Source organism: Monomorium pharaonis, chromosome 6, assembly GCF_013373865.1.
Source record: "Monomorium pharaonis isolate MP-MQ-018 chromosome 6, ASM1337386v2, whole genome shotgun sequence".
NCBI classification, from domain to species: Eukaryota; Metazoa; Arthropoda; class Insecta; order Hymenoptera; family Formicidae; genus Monomorium; species Monomorium pharaonis.
In genome coordinates this window covers 21128386-21145279 of record NC_050472.1, presented here as the reverse complement: position 1 = coordinate 21145279, position 16894 = coordinate 21128386, and the positions used below count along the sequence as shown (strand labels likewise).

Here is a 16894-nt window from a genome sequence, read left to right as displayed (position 1 = left end):
TTTACACGTGTTTTTAACAGTAACATTTGCATTCATGATGTGTTTAAAATATTAGCCATTCTAATGCCTCGTGCTTCATCGTTATCAACCTACGGCTTATCCGCGGTATAACTTTTTCGCGTTTACAATTATAATAAGATACGCGGGACACAAAAATCTTTCATTTATTTTTACAAGCCACGTGCTTTATAAACGTTACCTTCATATCTACGTTTTATGGAGTACGTGAAAATAAAACAGCAGTAAAATATACAAATGTTTACACGGAAAGAATGATTTTATTAAAATATTTGAAAATATTTAACTAGATGCAGATCTGAAAATAACTTTGTTAGATGGCCAAAATAAATATGTAAGACGCTCGAACTTGGCTGTTAGAATATTAAAACTTTTTACAATTGTCTTATATAATTATTTACATGATTCAACAAAATGATTTTCAAATTTTAGAAATTTTTAAATATTTCAGCAAAATCGTTCTTTCCGCGTAGATTTAAAAACTGCAAAATTGCGAGCTTTAAAAACTGTCAGATAAAGTAAAAAAAAAGATAAAAGTGTTTAAAAATAATTTCAACATTCAAGAATGCAAAAATCTCTAGTTTCCGTCGTAATTAAAAAAAAAAGATAAATTCAAATAAAGTTCTATAAGACGATAAGACAGATAAAGAACAAAATTTCAGGCTTTTGGAAAGAAAAGAAAATGTTGCGTGCGGAAATGCGTATGTCTTTTAAATCGTACGGAATGAATCAGCTCAAGTTTATATTTCAAATTGCAGAATTATGAATAATTGTTAAACAATAAGACAGGAGTGGAAAGTTCATGCCGTTTGTTAGAACAGATTCTGTAAACAATCTGCGTGTTTTTTTACAGAAGGGTCACACGAAATTTCGTCGGGACTGAGAAAAAACGATATTTCTTTTAGAATGAAATTACAGATATGCGATTTGACATCGAATACGTTTGCTCGTAAAAAAATATGACGACAATCTCGCGCCTCTTGAATGTTCGGGATAAATTATTATCTATAAAATACAACAAAGTGCAATTCACTCGATGAAGTAAAAACCTGGCGAAACTTTAAAAAGTTTGCAAATAATCGGTTGTAATTTCGTTCGCAAATTAAAACAGCCTTGAGCTGGAAAATCTTCAAACGTGCTCTTGTTAACGATTATGTTATTAACAAGTCGGTCATTATTAACAATTAAACGTTATTATCATTACGATAAGTTATAACAAGCGATCTCGCGTCACGAAAACGAAAAAAAAAAAGAAACGATAAACTTACAAATGCGCCTGTTAAAAAATGCACGTGCCTTGCGCCGTTTAAAATGTTAAACGCTACTAATCGCGGAATACGTTCGAAAAGTTGACGAGGACAACGACGATCCGGGTAACGAAGGTAACGAAAACGACTACTTTGAAAGAGACCGTAACGCATAAGACACGATAAAGATCAGGTGCGGATCTCGGACGGAAAAAAACACACTGTTTCGTGACTTCTGATAAGAGTCGCGATTGACGTCGTGGAAAGTTACAGGACGGGTCAAAACTTCAAAATCGCACGGCGGCAGTGTCAAAAATCAAATTCATGTCACTTCGATCGACAGGACCGTCGATGATTAATAGCGTGCATATGGCGCCGCCACATTCACCGCATCAGATAAATTTATTACTCATTCGTTCGTTCATGTTTCCCGTAACTGATAGTAAGATCCAATGAATTGGTCTTCGGTGCACAATGCAATCTTTTTTTTTTTACTTGAAAAAAAATGACGCGTTTATATATCGATTTTTCATGAAATTACAAAATGCGAATGAACAAACCAACCTCTAACATTACGTAAAAGTTTTCCTAACTTAATTGAAAGATTTTATCGCAAATTTTACGAACTTCTCTTATTGATCGACTCCAAATTGTTCTCTGTAAAAAAAAAAATGCGTGCATCGTTTTATTGACGATCGTCAAAGTTTTTATACCGGAGAGTTAAAAGTAAATCGGCGGACGTCACGTGTTTACCGTTGTGATTATCGTTGCGGTATCGTGTCAATGAGCGTGTGCGAAGATATTACAATTGGATCTTTTACTCACCGCACATCACGTTCTTTGGGTGTTGCAGCGACGCGAGAACGATGCGCTAAAATTGTATGCCGTTCATGGATAGCCGCGCACTGTTCCCCCGCTTTTCACTGTGCTTTACCGTATCTCAGTTTGGTATCAGGAATCACACAAATCTCTCTTTTTCTCTTTCTCTCTCTCTTTCTCTCTTTCTCTCTCTTTAGCGAACGTCGAACCACCGGCACACCGCGGAAGCACGCGGTCGCCCGTTAAACGTCAATCTCGAAACCTTGGAACTCCCATTCACCACCGATCGAAAGGCCGGTCGAGGTCTCCTTCTCTCCGGAAGTCACGTGATTTCATCGAGTTCGATAGCGCGATACTCCCTCTCGATACTTAACGTCGAAAGTTCGAGTCTTTCGGTGAACCCACCACGAAACTGTTTTAAATCCCCTGGCGAAATCTTCACGTTCAGCCGGTGGACTTCCTCCTCCTCCTGCGCTGCCACGACGTGCGTGTCGTCGCCGAGGACAGCCGGCGGTAGCGAGCAAGCTCGCGAGGTGGACAGCTCGCAAGGCAAGTCGTTCGAACCTGCTGACCGGTTGGCGTAGAAGAAGAAGAAGAGGAATAAGAAACTCTCACTCTTCCCTCTCGGAGTGTCCTGGCTAAGAGCAGGACCCCGACTGACCCCGCGGTGTGGCCGAGGAGGGCACGCACGGTGTGCTCTCTCGCGTGCGAGGACGAGCGTGTGTGTCGGGACCGTTCGCTTCCCCTTACCTGGGTCTACCGCTCTCGGGTTTCGCTCTTCTCTCACCTGCCTGCGCGCCAGTCTCGCGTGCTTACCTGGAGGCTCCGCCTACCGTCGCTCGGCCGTGGTGTACAGCGAGTACACGCCGGCGCCCCGTGGCGACGTGGTGGAGGTGGTGGTGGTGATGGCGGTGGTGGTGGTAGTGACGACGGTGGTGGGAAGCGAGGAGAGGAGACGACGCGCGCGTCGTTCTTCCCACCCCTCTTCATCCCCCTCGCGTCGGCCGCGGAAATCGCTGGCAGCACGTACGTTATCTCCGCGATACCCTAACCCCCACCACCACCGCCCTCCTCTAGGTTAGAGAGTGCGGGAGAGAGAGATGCGGTCTAAGCGTCGTCGCGCCAGCGGTGGGCGGTTTCCTTCTTCCCGTCGCGGCCGTATTAGCATGCGGGAAGGGATGATGCGCGAGGCGCAGGTGTCCCCGCGGTGTATCGGGCTGTTCCTCTCGGGAGAGAGACGAAATTCTCAATAGCGGATTAATTGCCCCGCGAACTGGAATTAACGCCGCGCGGCGACACGCGCCGGTTAATTAACGGTTATCCGCGCATACGAGAATACGACACGATCGAGCGGCACCGAGTGTTCGTAAATTTCAAGCTGCACTTGCCTGTTTTGCAATTGAAATTTCCCCTGATCGCGTGTCTGTTTACGACTTACGGCGACAGCACGTGACAGATTCTCGACCGTGGAACGTCCCGGCCGCACAAGAGATTGACACATACAATATCTTTATCATACATTTGGATGTATGTACGTACGTTTGATTCCGGGTCGCGACGATTTTATTAATCGCGATTAAGAGAGAATCGACTGCCCACGTCGAATTGGCTAATTTAATATAAAATTGTTGGATTGGATGTTCCGATAGAAAAACTCGAAGTATCTATCGATCACCGAATGGCCAATCTTAGCGTAATAAAACGAGACATTCCTATAATAATATCCCTCGAGATACGAGAATTATTCAGATTATTAAATAAAAAGTAATTATTTCAAAATGGTTATTATTAAATGGTAAAATATATTACAAAATTTTACGTGAGTTATTTGCATAATTTTTATTGTTGCATTTAGGTAGATAAATCCCAAATAATTTTATTGTCAAAATAATTATTTTCAGAATGCTCAACAATGATGACAAATGCTGAACAAATTTGTTGGCATTCTAGCAACCAGTTCAAGTATCCTGAATAATTATTTTGAGGATCCAACAGAAGTATTTTCAGATTTGTATCTAAATTTTCCGGGTACTTCAGCAAAAGTACCGTTCTTTCCACGCGTAAAAAAAAATGTTATCAAACAAATTCAGACAGATTAAATTCACTTAGGTGACTAAAAATAGATCCGGCTGTTCAATACAATTAATCTGCTTAACTTCCAAAGATGAACTGTCAGCGAACGTGACTTGGACCAAAGTCCGACCGGCTTAATCGGCATCAATTATATTAACTGCCAGAAGCTCTTGAGACAAAATTTCTAGCTGCACAAATCATCGCCCCTGATCTTTTGCTCTCTATGTTAAAGGACAGCAAAGAATTGATAGTCCTGTCGATGTTAACAAAATAGTGCAGGCATTAATTAATACTCAACAAGTTAATCATCGATTCAGTTAATTGGAGTTCGATCAAAGTCACTTTGGGACCAGGAACAAGAGATGTCCACGGTACTCTCTAATAACATCGCAAACGCGTGGTCCATGATCTAGGGTACCATCGCGCAACGTCCATCTTAACTTGGCGCTTGGGTGCAGACGCCAATAGGCACTCTCTCGAGCGGCCGTGCGCGCGCACGAGATATTCGTCGTTAGATTTGATTCGGCAGACCATCTCACGAGAGTAGGAGAGAGCCGAGTGCGTCGGCGCCGCCGGCTGTCGGAATCGCTCTCTATTGGCTGCTCTCTTCTAGGAGAGAGGCGAGGTGCCGTCTCGCTTCGCTTAAACCCGCCGTATCCTAGACGAGCGTATCCAAGAGAGATCGGGGGAGGGGGGCTGTCTACTCCGATGACCTTGGATTTAAGCGCCAGTGCAATCGCGATGCTGCGACAAACGTCAAATTGAAACTCCTGCATCGGGGTCAAGAGATTGCGCCTCGCCATTTGTAAATTGTAATGGCATGTCTTCTTTTTACGTTCATTTTACATAATGCAACAAATTGTTTAATTCAGGCATCACGTGTTTGCTCTATTGTTCGAAAATTACGGGCGGAACATCGATCATTTGTAGTACAGTCGACTGCATTATGCAAATGGCTACTTTATGTGTACGTTATAATTGAAGTAAAATATAAATGTCACGTTGTAATGTAATGTCACTGTCACGTGACTTAATGTCAAAGATATCAAACTTGAAGCTGGTGCAGTGACGACGACGTAGTAATTTATATAGGCCGAGTTTCTCTAGGTCATCGGAAAGCAGACGGCGTTATCGTAGAATGAAGGATCAGCAAGAAATTAAGCGTAATGATCGGGAATGAAACGCGCGTGTACCCGAGTACTTTAATTTTTCTACCTCGGCGATAAGGTAGCAAAAAGATTACCGTAATTACCACCATCCACGGATAATTTTACACGATGGAAATGACTTCGAGAAATAGATTAAATTTTTTTTTCCGCAACGCTGGGACAACTCAATTATTTCATCGCGTCGCCATAACTGACGCTCACAATTTCTTCATTCTAACACCAAACCAAGTTAGATCTCAAACTCCGTCATTTTGCAAATATATAGCTTTCAATTCAAAATTTGGCGTCTATTAGATTTTAAATTTAGAGACATAGTGTTTCCTTTTTTTTTAAATCTTCTATGTAATTTTTTCTGCGAACGTGAATTTGAAGCTTCCATTCTTTCAAAATGTTTGACATTAGCGTCGTTTCGCAATGACACTTGCGTGATACGCACGGTACATTTGCTCGGCGTATCGTCCAGAGCGGAACGATTAACGTGTTGCACACCTTGCGGAGATAACGTTTGCGATTAGCTCAAGGCGAGTTTCCGAATGAGCGCGGTTAATCACGATCGGCCGGCCAAGCCATTAGTCGCTCAAGAGGCTTTCATTAGCCGCCGTTATCATCACCTTCGCCTCGTTATACACCGGATAATCCTCGGTAATTTGTGACGCAACCACATGCAATATAAAATTAAAAACGAGGTCTTGCAGTAGATTACCGGTTCATGTTAAGGGAACATTCTGATCTAGAGCACCGAAAAATACACACTTATATCATTGGTTGTAGCTTATGCGATAAAGAGACACTTGAGTTACGTGCAGTTTGTCAATTTTCATGAAGATTGTTTTATTAGTAACAAAAATATTTAGGGATACCAATTAAAAAATAGTTATTTCGAGGAAACGACTTCAAAGTTTTACTTTTGCATTTTATATATGTATATAAAAAATATCTGCTTCTCGGTTTTATTACTTCACCGTTTTTTTTTTAATTTTTATTCAATATTTTACAAACATATTCTCAAGACCCCAAATAAAAATGTACAATATGAAAAATTTCAAATTCTAGATCATAATTAATATTCTCTTAATTACGGTTTGTCTAACGAGCTTGATGATTTACTGCGATAAAAAGAAGCGCGCTTTTAAAATATATTATTTTTAACACGAAAAAAGCTATGTAAATTTTAACGTAAAAAAATGGACATTCTATTTGAAAATTTTCGTAAAGGGTATATATTTTGAATCTTAGGGCCAACGATAATCTTAGAAAAAACGACCGCTATGATACCGTATTCCGATTCGATTCGACATTTCCATTCGTATCAATTGAATTATTTACCGGGATCGTGTTCTCGTGACACAAACGCGAAGCTGGCTCGCCCGGTGACGTGAATCGCCGCAATAGATCACGATCGAGGCATTCTTCCTCCTCCTCTTTTCCCCTCCGCGTCTCTCGACCCACCCATGAATGCACACGCGTATATCGTCGCACAATGCAGACGAAATTAGCATCGCAATGCACTATCGGTGCTGCTGCCGTTGCTGTTGGAAAACTAGGTAAACAGCTGTATGAACAATGCCAACGCGCTGCGACTTCCTTCGCCCTCACCTCGTTGCTCTTTCCTTTTTCTTTTCTTTACTTTTCGTACTTTGTTTCATTCAGTCACCTGCCTTCACTAGGAGGCCTGCATGACGACGATTGCATCGAGGTTACGGATACGCGAGCATAGCCAAAGCTACTTGTATATTTATCTATATTAGAAAACCTAAGTTTTCCGCGAGGGATGATTGCGGATTTCTCAGTAGCCAACAAATACCAATAGTCGTTTCAAATACTACATTGAGGAAAAATTTCCCTAACCTTGATAAATATATTAAAATTACATTTTTACTTAATTTTAATTTAAAAATATTTAAAGTGTATAAAGCTTCTTCTCTTAATTATAATAAATCGAAGCATTAAAATTAAAAAGTCATTTCTTGTTGAAATATTTAATTGAATCGAGTTCAGATTTAATACATTATAATGTTAATGATAATATAAATATAATACTTGTTGAAATTTAGTATATAAAATTGTAAAATATAAAATTCGGATCTCTTTTAAAAATAACATTTTAATAAATATTTGTTTAAATTTGACAAAAAGAAAAATAATGTTTTATTTGTAATAATAGCGCGTTGTTTACATCATAAATAGACAATATAAAATATATAAATAAAGAAAATTTCTTTTTTTTTTAAATATATTTTCTTTTCAGTGTATAATATGGTAATCGTAAAATTATAAAAACGTTATAAGAGATTTGCATTACAGAGTGTCAATGGATAAATTGAAACTTGAAAGAAAAACTTAACAAAGATATAATGAAAAGAATTAAACAAGTGTGCAATCTTTTTAACACACATTCCTTGCCTTGTTAGAGCGATTCTGAACGTTACAGAAAGGAAAAAATATTACGTAGTGCAATTGATAAAATACCAACCGCCAGTCGCGATATGGTGCAATTTGCAGCGAGACGGTAATTACAGATAGAAATGACGATATGCGAGAACAGAACCTTGCAATTAGACCGTAACACTTATCATACAAATAAAACTCTAATGCAGTTTTCCTTAAAAGCTTTAAATTGGAACTTCGAAAGTATAATTGCTTAACATACAGTGAAAGTAGTTTTATGGCTTTTGTAGATATTATGGCTATCCGTAATATTAGATGCGGGGAATATGCAATATTTTCCTTATATTAACCAAATATATAATTTTATAACAAAACACGGTGTTTTTTTTTAAATAAAATAAATTTTTGTTTGTCAATATTTTCAATCTATTGTAATGGAGGAGCTATTATATTAATACGGTTTCTCTTTTATGCAATGTTACTACATTTTTGTACGTAACATTCTAAATATTAAATGTTTTACAATTTTGAGTCTAGAATCGATTGAGTGATGATATATTTGCGAATAAAAGTTCAATTTTCAATTTAAAATATTAATAAAGTTTTTGTACAAAATGTGAATAAGAACCATTTTCTTCTCTATACATTACTGATAAAGCTTGCAAATTTTTCAACATTATTTATTAAGTATTATTAAAGAATTTCTACATATGCAGCCTTTTTGTTGGGTATTGGTTTATTGATTCGCTGGTTATTTCGGTTGACTGTCCTCCATATTAAGTTTTAATTCCAAAGACACATTTACATTTAATCTACCTCTAATAACAAACGTGGCAATTTTGTTGATTAAAGTAAACATTGGCGCTAGCCGAACCCCATTTCCATCGCAATTTGCAATAAGTCACTTAAAACATACAAAAAACGTACGAAGTATTATTAATTAATAAAGGTGCTAACAAAACAATTTTATCATACATTGTTGTGGAGGTTATTTTAATATTAATAATAGCCTTCCAAGAAACGCGTGTAAAATAAGTTTCTTCATTACTAGGGCGAATAAAGAGAAACATGGCTTATTCACACGATTGCCATTATAACAATTATAACGTAGTTAAGAACCCAATTGTAAGAGAGCGTCTCGTGATGGTTGAATAAACATGTTTCGAGGACACTTTGAACGCTTTAATTATCACTGCGCTTATGGAAAATCGCTTTTGATATTGCGTACGTGCAAGAACAACGAATGACTCTCGAAGCGGCTCGCAACAAGATGCGCTAATTACAATCCGCAATTAACATCGCGTCCTCCGTCGACCATGTCCAGATACGATTTAATTTGGCGTACACAATTAATTCACGATCCCGAGAATTGAAGTAATATCGATAAATTTGCAGGAGTTAATATTGCACCAAATACACTGTTATATCTCGAGGGACAAGGGTGACGGCAAGTAATATTATTGTAATTGCGATTGGATTCACAAATTGTTTTATATCACCTGCGGCAGACGGGGTTTACTGCTTTCAGACTTTCTAATATTTGCGTATATGGAAGATACGAATATCGGATATGCGGGCAGTTTTGAAAATGAACATTGTTAATTTAGTCACGATCCTATTAAAATAAAGGCTATTAAATGAAATTATTATATGAAGTTATTAAATGAAATATTAAAAAAATAGTATCATATAAGAATCACATACAAGGTACACGAATTTCAATAACACAATGAACGTTGGAAGAGAAGACTTTCTAGAGTCAACACGCATACAACAATATATACTAAAAAATAAAATAAAGATATTGTTAAGCTTAATTAAAAATAACGACAGTGAAAGGACACATTTTTTGCAAATTTTTCAGCGTTAACAAAGAACTGTTTAACTTCAGTCACAGGAAAAATTTGATACGAAACAATGAAAGGCCGACAAAACTTTAAAGTACGAGAATAAAAAGACCGAAGGGGAGGAAGACACATTCGAAACGTTGATCGTCATACATGTTGTCGTTAGGCAGACGGATAACGGGCCGTTTGCGAAAGTTTTCTTCGCACGGTCGTCCCGTTATCGCGACAATTCTCAGCTGGTACGCCCGGTACAGCAATGTGCAATCGCTCGCCATTCACATTCGCGAGGTGACAACTACCGTTCGGAAGGAAGAAGGCGTTTCCTCGATGGAGACGTATCAGCGAAGTAACGGGAAAGTGATGTCAAAGTCGGGCCGCGGGAAATTTCGGGAGACGCCCACTCCTTTAAGAAGACATATAACCGTTGCAGCATTCTCTCCTCTCTCTCTCCTAAAAGAGAGGGAGGAACAAAAAAAATGACACGTCCGCATCCAACGTTAACCGATGTCACACCGTACTGGCGGCACTGGTCTTTGTACACGACGCGGAAGCATGAATGAAACATGAATGAAGTTCACGCCGCAGACTTTCCCGCCATATCGGTCGGCGAGGATGCGCGAAATCTCTCTCCTTGGAAACCTCGACCGAAATCGAGACGAAAGAGGGGCAGAATTGCACGCGATCCCAGTCGCGAGTACAGTGGATTGAAAAAGTGAGGATTATCGTGACAAATGAGCGCGTTGCGATCGGATTTGATCCAATCGCGACGTTGTCTGATTATTATGTAACGAGTAAACGCTAACCAAAGTTATTTTTGTCACATAACCTCGACGATAAATATTATCTATCTTTCGTAAGAACTAAAAGGAAGTGAGATGAGGTAAAAGGCAGTGGTCGTTAGTTCATATGAATATAATAATATATATTTGTAAATGTACAAATGTTTATTTATTAAGCTTGAAGCAGTATTAATCTTTAAATATTTCTATAGATGAGGTTTGTGATTTCTCTCATACAACAAAGTATTTACAAATATTTACCAAGCGCCTGTCAATCTATTGCTTCGCGATACCCAGATTCATTTGTCTGTGCGAAATGATAATAGAAAGTTATATTATTACATGAGTGAAACGGCCGGATGCACAGAACAGACGGAACCTAAAGTTAAGGAGAAGAAGCGAATCTATTCGCTGGTGGTAAATACGAAGTGCTCCAGAAGTATCTGACGGGCCTTCTTGAGTCGGAGTGTACGCGAGTCTGTCCCTTTCAACCGGAGGACGAGGACGTCCATTGTTGCACGTAAGTGCCCCAGGCACCGTATACGTCCTGACGTGTGATCTTCTCGTGGTAAAACGGCGGACTTCATCCAGCGTTCCAGGGCCGCGCGCCGCGCGCCGTTGCGAATCCACGCCACTTTCGCAACTCACGGGAAGTTTCGCAATGGTTTCTACCATTGCAGCGCCCGGACGGCCCAGTGCGATTCGAGCTACGCCCATCGTGCCAATTCCGGACGCCCTCGTTTCCCAGACACCCGCGTGTGTGACCGGAAATCTTAAGGCGAGCGTCTCCTCTCTCTACTCTCGGGAGAGATCATTTTCGCGATTGTCCATTTCGCACGTCGCGGTCGATTTTTTACGGATCTGCGGTCTCTCGTTCTCGGAAAGGTGAAGTGAAACGTTACCTGAATTGGGTTATTCGGTCAAAATTCGCTATCGGTCTTGCCTTGTATCTCAACACTGAAAAAAGTCCCGATTACATCGATGAAACTTATATATTTGAGTTCACTTTTATAGAGAAGAACGGAACTTCTATTTGTCTAGATTGGATTTGATGTGATACAGCTAAAAAAAAAAAGTTTAATTTAATTATATGTAAGGATTTGGTCAGGATTTTCCAATTAGATCTATAAAAAAAACTTTCAGTTATAGCGGTACGCTGCGATAGACAGATGGACGCGGCTGAGTTCTTTTTCTTGTAACTAAAAAAAGCACAAGATTAGGATAAAAGATACAGAATTACAAAATTCTCAATGATATTCTAATGAAATAATTTCTCTCTTTAATGCAAGCTTAAATTCGAAATGTACAATTATCAATTACTAGACACTACAGATGCGCGCTTTGCCCGCATTTAACTTTTTGTTTTTTACCTTTTAAAAATAAATTGTAACTATCAAAATTGATAGTTTGACAGCTGGAAATGACACGAAGTGAAGCAAGTGTCACAACGTACTTGACAACGAGATAGCGAGACAGCCAATTAGCATCTCGGAAAAGCGACAACAATATCAATAACATTTCCTTTATACAAAGTGGAACAAACAATAATCTTTTTTTTTTCTCCTACAAGAGTCCCAAATCCTACAATCAAATTTCTCTTCCTAAAGTTCTCAGTATTAATCCATATATGTATATACAGAAGTATAACATTATATTTATGATACGATTCTAAGAAGACTAACATTGATTTTTGAATTTCATTATGTGTCTCAAATATATTTACCACATAAATATACCACATATAATACATATTGTGCATACATTAAATGTATATGCAAAGTAATATAAAATAAATAGAATATTAATAATCTGCAACTTTACTGGAAAAAAAAAAATATATATATATATATCAAATACAAGGCAATTTAATCGCTTTATCAGCGGAGATTTATTAATTTCCATCGAAACCGTACGAACTACTACATTCGGACCGGAAAGGAGTGTAACGGACGGAGCGAGCAGCGATTCGAATGATAATTGCTCCTCGTTAATGCCGCAACGGCATCCCATAATAAAACTTCGTGGCCCGGCGCGCGATCGAGATTTGTCTCGGGTTGTAGGCCCTTAATCTCTCGCCGGCGATCCTTCGAAACTCCCGTTGCAGGTGCAAAGCGGGAACGGAATAACAAGCTTGGCGGGCGGCAGCTAGGGGGAGGGGGGGGAGGAGCATCAAGCAGCAGTGAGGGGGAATAATTAACAAGTGCGGCATGATTATCGATCGCGCGCGGGCCGCGCGTGTTCGTAACGTCCAGTTTCAATTTCTCAATTAATTTAATCTGATGGATTATATCGCGCGTAATTGCAATTCGACGAATTTTCGTCTCCCTCCGAGGACAACGCCTCGTTTTCGGGTATGCTAATACCCGACGGGCGACTTGACAAAGCCGTGGGAAAATCTAAATCGTATAGCGAATGAAGAAATAGCTTGCTGCAGAAATATTGTCGTTGAGTAATTTGTTTTTAATTGATTTTTCATCAATAATGAAAAATAGCAATATAAAGAAACAGTAGCATAAAGGAGAAGAAAATTTTCTCTCTCTCTCTCTTTCTAATAAAAATAAGAACAGTTGTTTCGATCAAAATGTTTTATTATAACTTTGCGATATTTCTCTGCTCTTTCAAGATGAAATTATTCCAAACGAGGCAGAAGGCTACAAATACTCTTTTCACTCATTACATATTATCTTTATATTTCATGATGCACGCTAAATTGGTTTATGGTACATATTTATGCAACTTTATAATTTGAATGTCCCTGAAAAATGTGATAACGATTAAACCCCTGAGATACGTACATACAATCTTCAGATTGTCGAGTGGTATAATTACAGCGTTAAAATCACGAATAAATTTATCATTATATTTTACAGCGTAACAACCGTTAATTCCCGAAGCCGGCGGAATATAACCATTCGTTAATGACCGGTTGCCCGGTACGACGAGACGTCGCGATCGGGGACTTCAATTCTTATCTCTGTCATGCGAAGCGTCTCGAAGTACGCGCCGCACAAATTACATTCCTACTTTATCTCGGCGTTATGTGTTTACCATAAACGCGAAGGGCCGGTATTTTCGTAGCAGGTGTATGTTAAATTTGTCGCGCATGCGGTAGTAGGAGATTTAAGGAATGGAGGGGTGAGAGAGAGAGAAAGGGACGGACGGGATGAGGCGGTAATTAACTAGAAGCGAGTAATTGAGAGGACCGGCGAAACGGGAGATGCTGGGGTAGTAGTGACGGAAGGGGAGGCAGAATGACCGATATGTCGAGAACGTATAGGTAACAACATGCTGTGCAGTTGTGTCCGGCGTGTCTCGTCGATTCCCGTTAGCTTCCAGGATCCGCCCGAGTCAGCTCGAACTCGTCGCGTGTCTGCCCGTGTACGCGCGCAAGCTTGCGAGCGGTTGCAGATTTCACGTGTTCCTCTGACAAGCTCCTCCCGACAAAGTTATTGCATGCGACGCGTACAGACCGAGGAGCTCGAACGGCAGGTTTCACCCTCTATAACTCACGATGACTTTTGGCGTCCCCGTAGTATCTATCTATCTCTCCTTTCTTTCTTCTGAATTACAGGGGAGGGCTATGTCTCTATAAATCTCTCATCATATTTTATGTTTTTACTTAACATAAGCAATATTTAATAAAATTAATGAGAATGAGTAATGTAGATAAAAATTTAATAGATTACATCCCCTGTTTTGTGCGTGCTAACAACATTTTAAAAAATTAATTACAATTGACGTTAATTTTCAGTCAATTCATATAAATAATAAATAATAATGTAATCATGAAATTTTATACTAAATGTTATATTTTCATAAAATAAAATTTATGGTACTTTATATATTTTTTGCAATTATTATAAAGATTAAATTAATATAAAAAAATTATCAAGCTTTTCATTTATCGCTACAAATTACAATAAATGATATTAATGTCAGATTGATAAGTGATAAACTTAAATTAGTAAAATTAACACATTGAATAGGAGCAATGACGATAGGACAAAAAATAATTCAAAATGTGTATTATATCAAATTTTATATTACGAATTTAACAGTAAAAAGTAGTCTGTTATATTATAAAATTTAATACTCATAAATCATTAGTCGTATTCATAAATCAGGAGGAATGTTTGCAAAGTCTCTCAAATTGCCTGATAAAAAACTAACGTCATTTATAAACACGAGATCGTAATAACGTACGCTTACGAAACAACAACCCCGACGCATCATATGTCCCGAATTCACATGTAACGTTTCACGGGGGAGGTAATCGTCCAATCGTAGGATTCGTTACGCAAAATGCCTCTCCTCCCCCTCCCCGCTCATTTGAATTTGTAATCTTTTATTCGCGCGCGAAGCCAGCGGGGGCTGGCCACCTGCGCTCATCACTCGCCGCCAAGATTAAGTAAGCGGTTTCGTTACGCTTAAAGAATCGCGCGACGCGTATTGGGAAGCATGTTTTCTCGAAATTAATATCAATATCCCTGTTCCATAGTGCACTTATATATTTTTTAATACAGCAATTTTCAAACGGGAAAGAAAATAGCGATAGTATACGTGTGTAAATTTTACTGTAAGCTATATAAATTGCGTGCAATTATTTTTTTTTTTTTTTTGGTATTTCTGCTCATGTGTTTTAACAAGATATTAATATTTATTTACACGCGTATGTAGATATAAATCCTCGATTAATTTCTTCTATCTCGCTGGAATATACAATTGATAATTTAGACGAAATCTTTTGATAATAAAATTTTCCTAGTATGTCTTTTTCATCAATTTTTACGAATATACAGAACGTGTGTTAATAAAAGAAGCTTTTTATTAATTATGTCTTTATTGAGCAAATAAATGCATAAAAGACTCAATTTGATTCCTAAGTCCATTAGAAAAATGTAGATGATTCTGTTCCTAGATCAGAGACGCGTACACGAAGGATGCACCTAAGGATGCACCAACCGGAACGAGCACCCGACACACGTTCGCGCGCAGACACAACCGACTTCCCTTCCCCTGGGCAAAAAAGGTAAGCGGATCCGTCATTGGCGTACGGCTAATATTTTCTAGGCGACAACGCATGATATTGTCAAAAATTACAAAAAGGTCAGAGATTGTGATAAATAATTTTATTTTTAAGAGATTTTATTATCATATTTCTAATCACTCTCGTTCGAAAATTGTTTATCTGCAACCTTTCTTTACTTGATAAGTTTAATATACCTGATGCACGCTACAAGTTTATTTATAGTCAGATGGGTTTACATCTGAAAAAGATGCAACCCTTAATGATACGATAGAATTTATAAAAGTATTTGATATTCATCACCCTATAACTATTATGTAATTTTTTTTTAAATTGTGCAATGATTTATTGTGTAATGATTTAATTGCCTATTGCAATCAAAAAGACGCGTATCGATTTTGTTCTGGTAAACAATCTTACCTGTGTATTGGATTAAAGAACGATTACGCCAATGCTCGGGAGCACGTGACTCGGGCACACGCCGGCACGCGCCACGTTTCTCACGGAGAGCACGCGCCTTCCGCTTACTTCGCGTCTCGTTCCCTCCCTCGATTTCTTACTCCCCACTTTATTTCTTCCCTGTCCCTTTCTTTCTCTCTTTATCTTTGTGTTTCATACAGTCCCTTTTCTTCCTCCCTTTTCCGCGTTTCTTTCTTTTTCCGTCAAATTTAAACGCACTCTTGTCTTCCCCTACACCGCATCTTTTATTCTCTTTTCGTTCGTCGCTTGTCTTTATTTATCATTTTGCTTCATGTTGTTATCTTAAACCCACTTTGAACAATCTGTTATTCGCAGCAGATTTCACGATAGAGTTCTATTTACAATTTCACATGCCGTAGATTACAGTAAAGCAATCGATATCGGTATACCACTTTGATTTTCTTAAATAAAAGATGAACATAAAACTTTGAAGACGTAAATGCAAACTAGAAAGTGTTTTTTTTGCGGTAGTACAGCAGCTTTTATATTGCTTCATATTTTGTAATAATTTTTCCAATATAACCGAAAATAAATAAAAGTCTGAGAAATTTAAAACTATAAACTACATTTTTCTTTATAACATGATGTATAAAAGTTAAATTAAATTAAATTTGTTTTTAGTAAATTTTATATGAAAAAAATCATGAATGTGAACTGTATGTAAGTTTTTTATTTCTTTAATTATCTAATTGATCATACTTTTGTCAATATATTAATGCAGTGCAATGTTTAATTAAAATCTTATACAGAAATAGGGGTGGTACATGTAAAGCTTGATTTTTTTTTTAAATATTTTGTATTATTCCATGTAAATTATATAATTTAAATGAGAGAAATTATGGATTGTTTAAAGAGAACTTTATTTTATAGTTATCCAATCCCTTATTGCTTTTTATCTCGTTTTATCATACGATTCTCACTCGTTATTATTTTCGGTTATGTTTTAAATTTCTCCTTAGCCTTTTTGCTTCTCTCTCTCTTGTAAAGATAATTATCGGTAAGATTACTTAAAAGAAGAATACATTTTTTTTACGTAGGATGATTTTTC

General features: G+C 38.1%; 1 protein-coding gene and 1 long non-coding RNA gene across 2 annotated transcripts in view; one reads left to right on the top strand and one right to left on the bottom strand.

Annotated features, from left to right (window-relative positions):
• The window catches only part of LOC105839812 (zinc finger protein 628), a 38454-nt gene extending 35455 nt beyond the window's left edge, over window positions 1–2999 (bottom strand). The window contains exon 1 of the mRNA XM_028190592.2: window positions 2091–2999. Coding sequence (XP_028046393.2) covers window positions 2091–2097 — 7 coding nt within the window. The 5' untranslated portion in view covers window positions 2098–2999. The remainder of the gene's footprint in view (window positions 1–2090) is intronic.
• The window catches only part of LOC105839813, a 146524-nt gene that overhangs the window by 81703 nt on the left and 47927 nt on the right, over window positions 1–16894 (top strand). Inside the window, exon 3 of the long non-coding RNA XR_004963559.1 lies at window positions 15259–15369. This is a non-coding gene — a long non-coding RNA (uncharacterized LOC105839813). The remainder of the gene's footprint in view (window positions 1–15258; window positions 15370–16894) is intronic.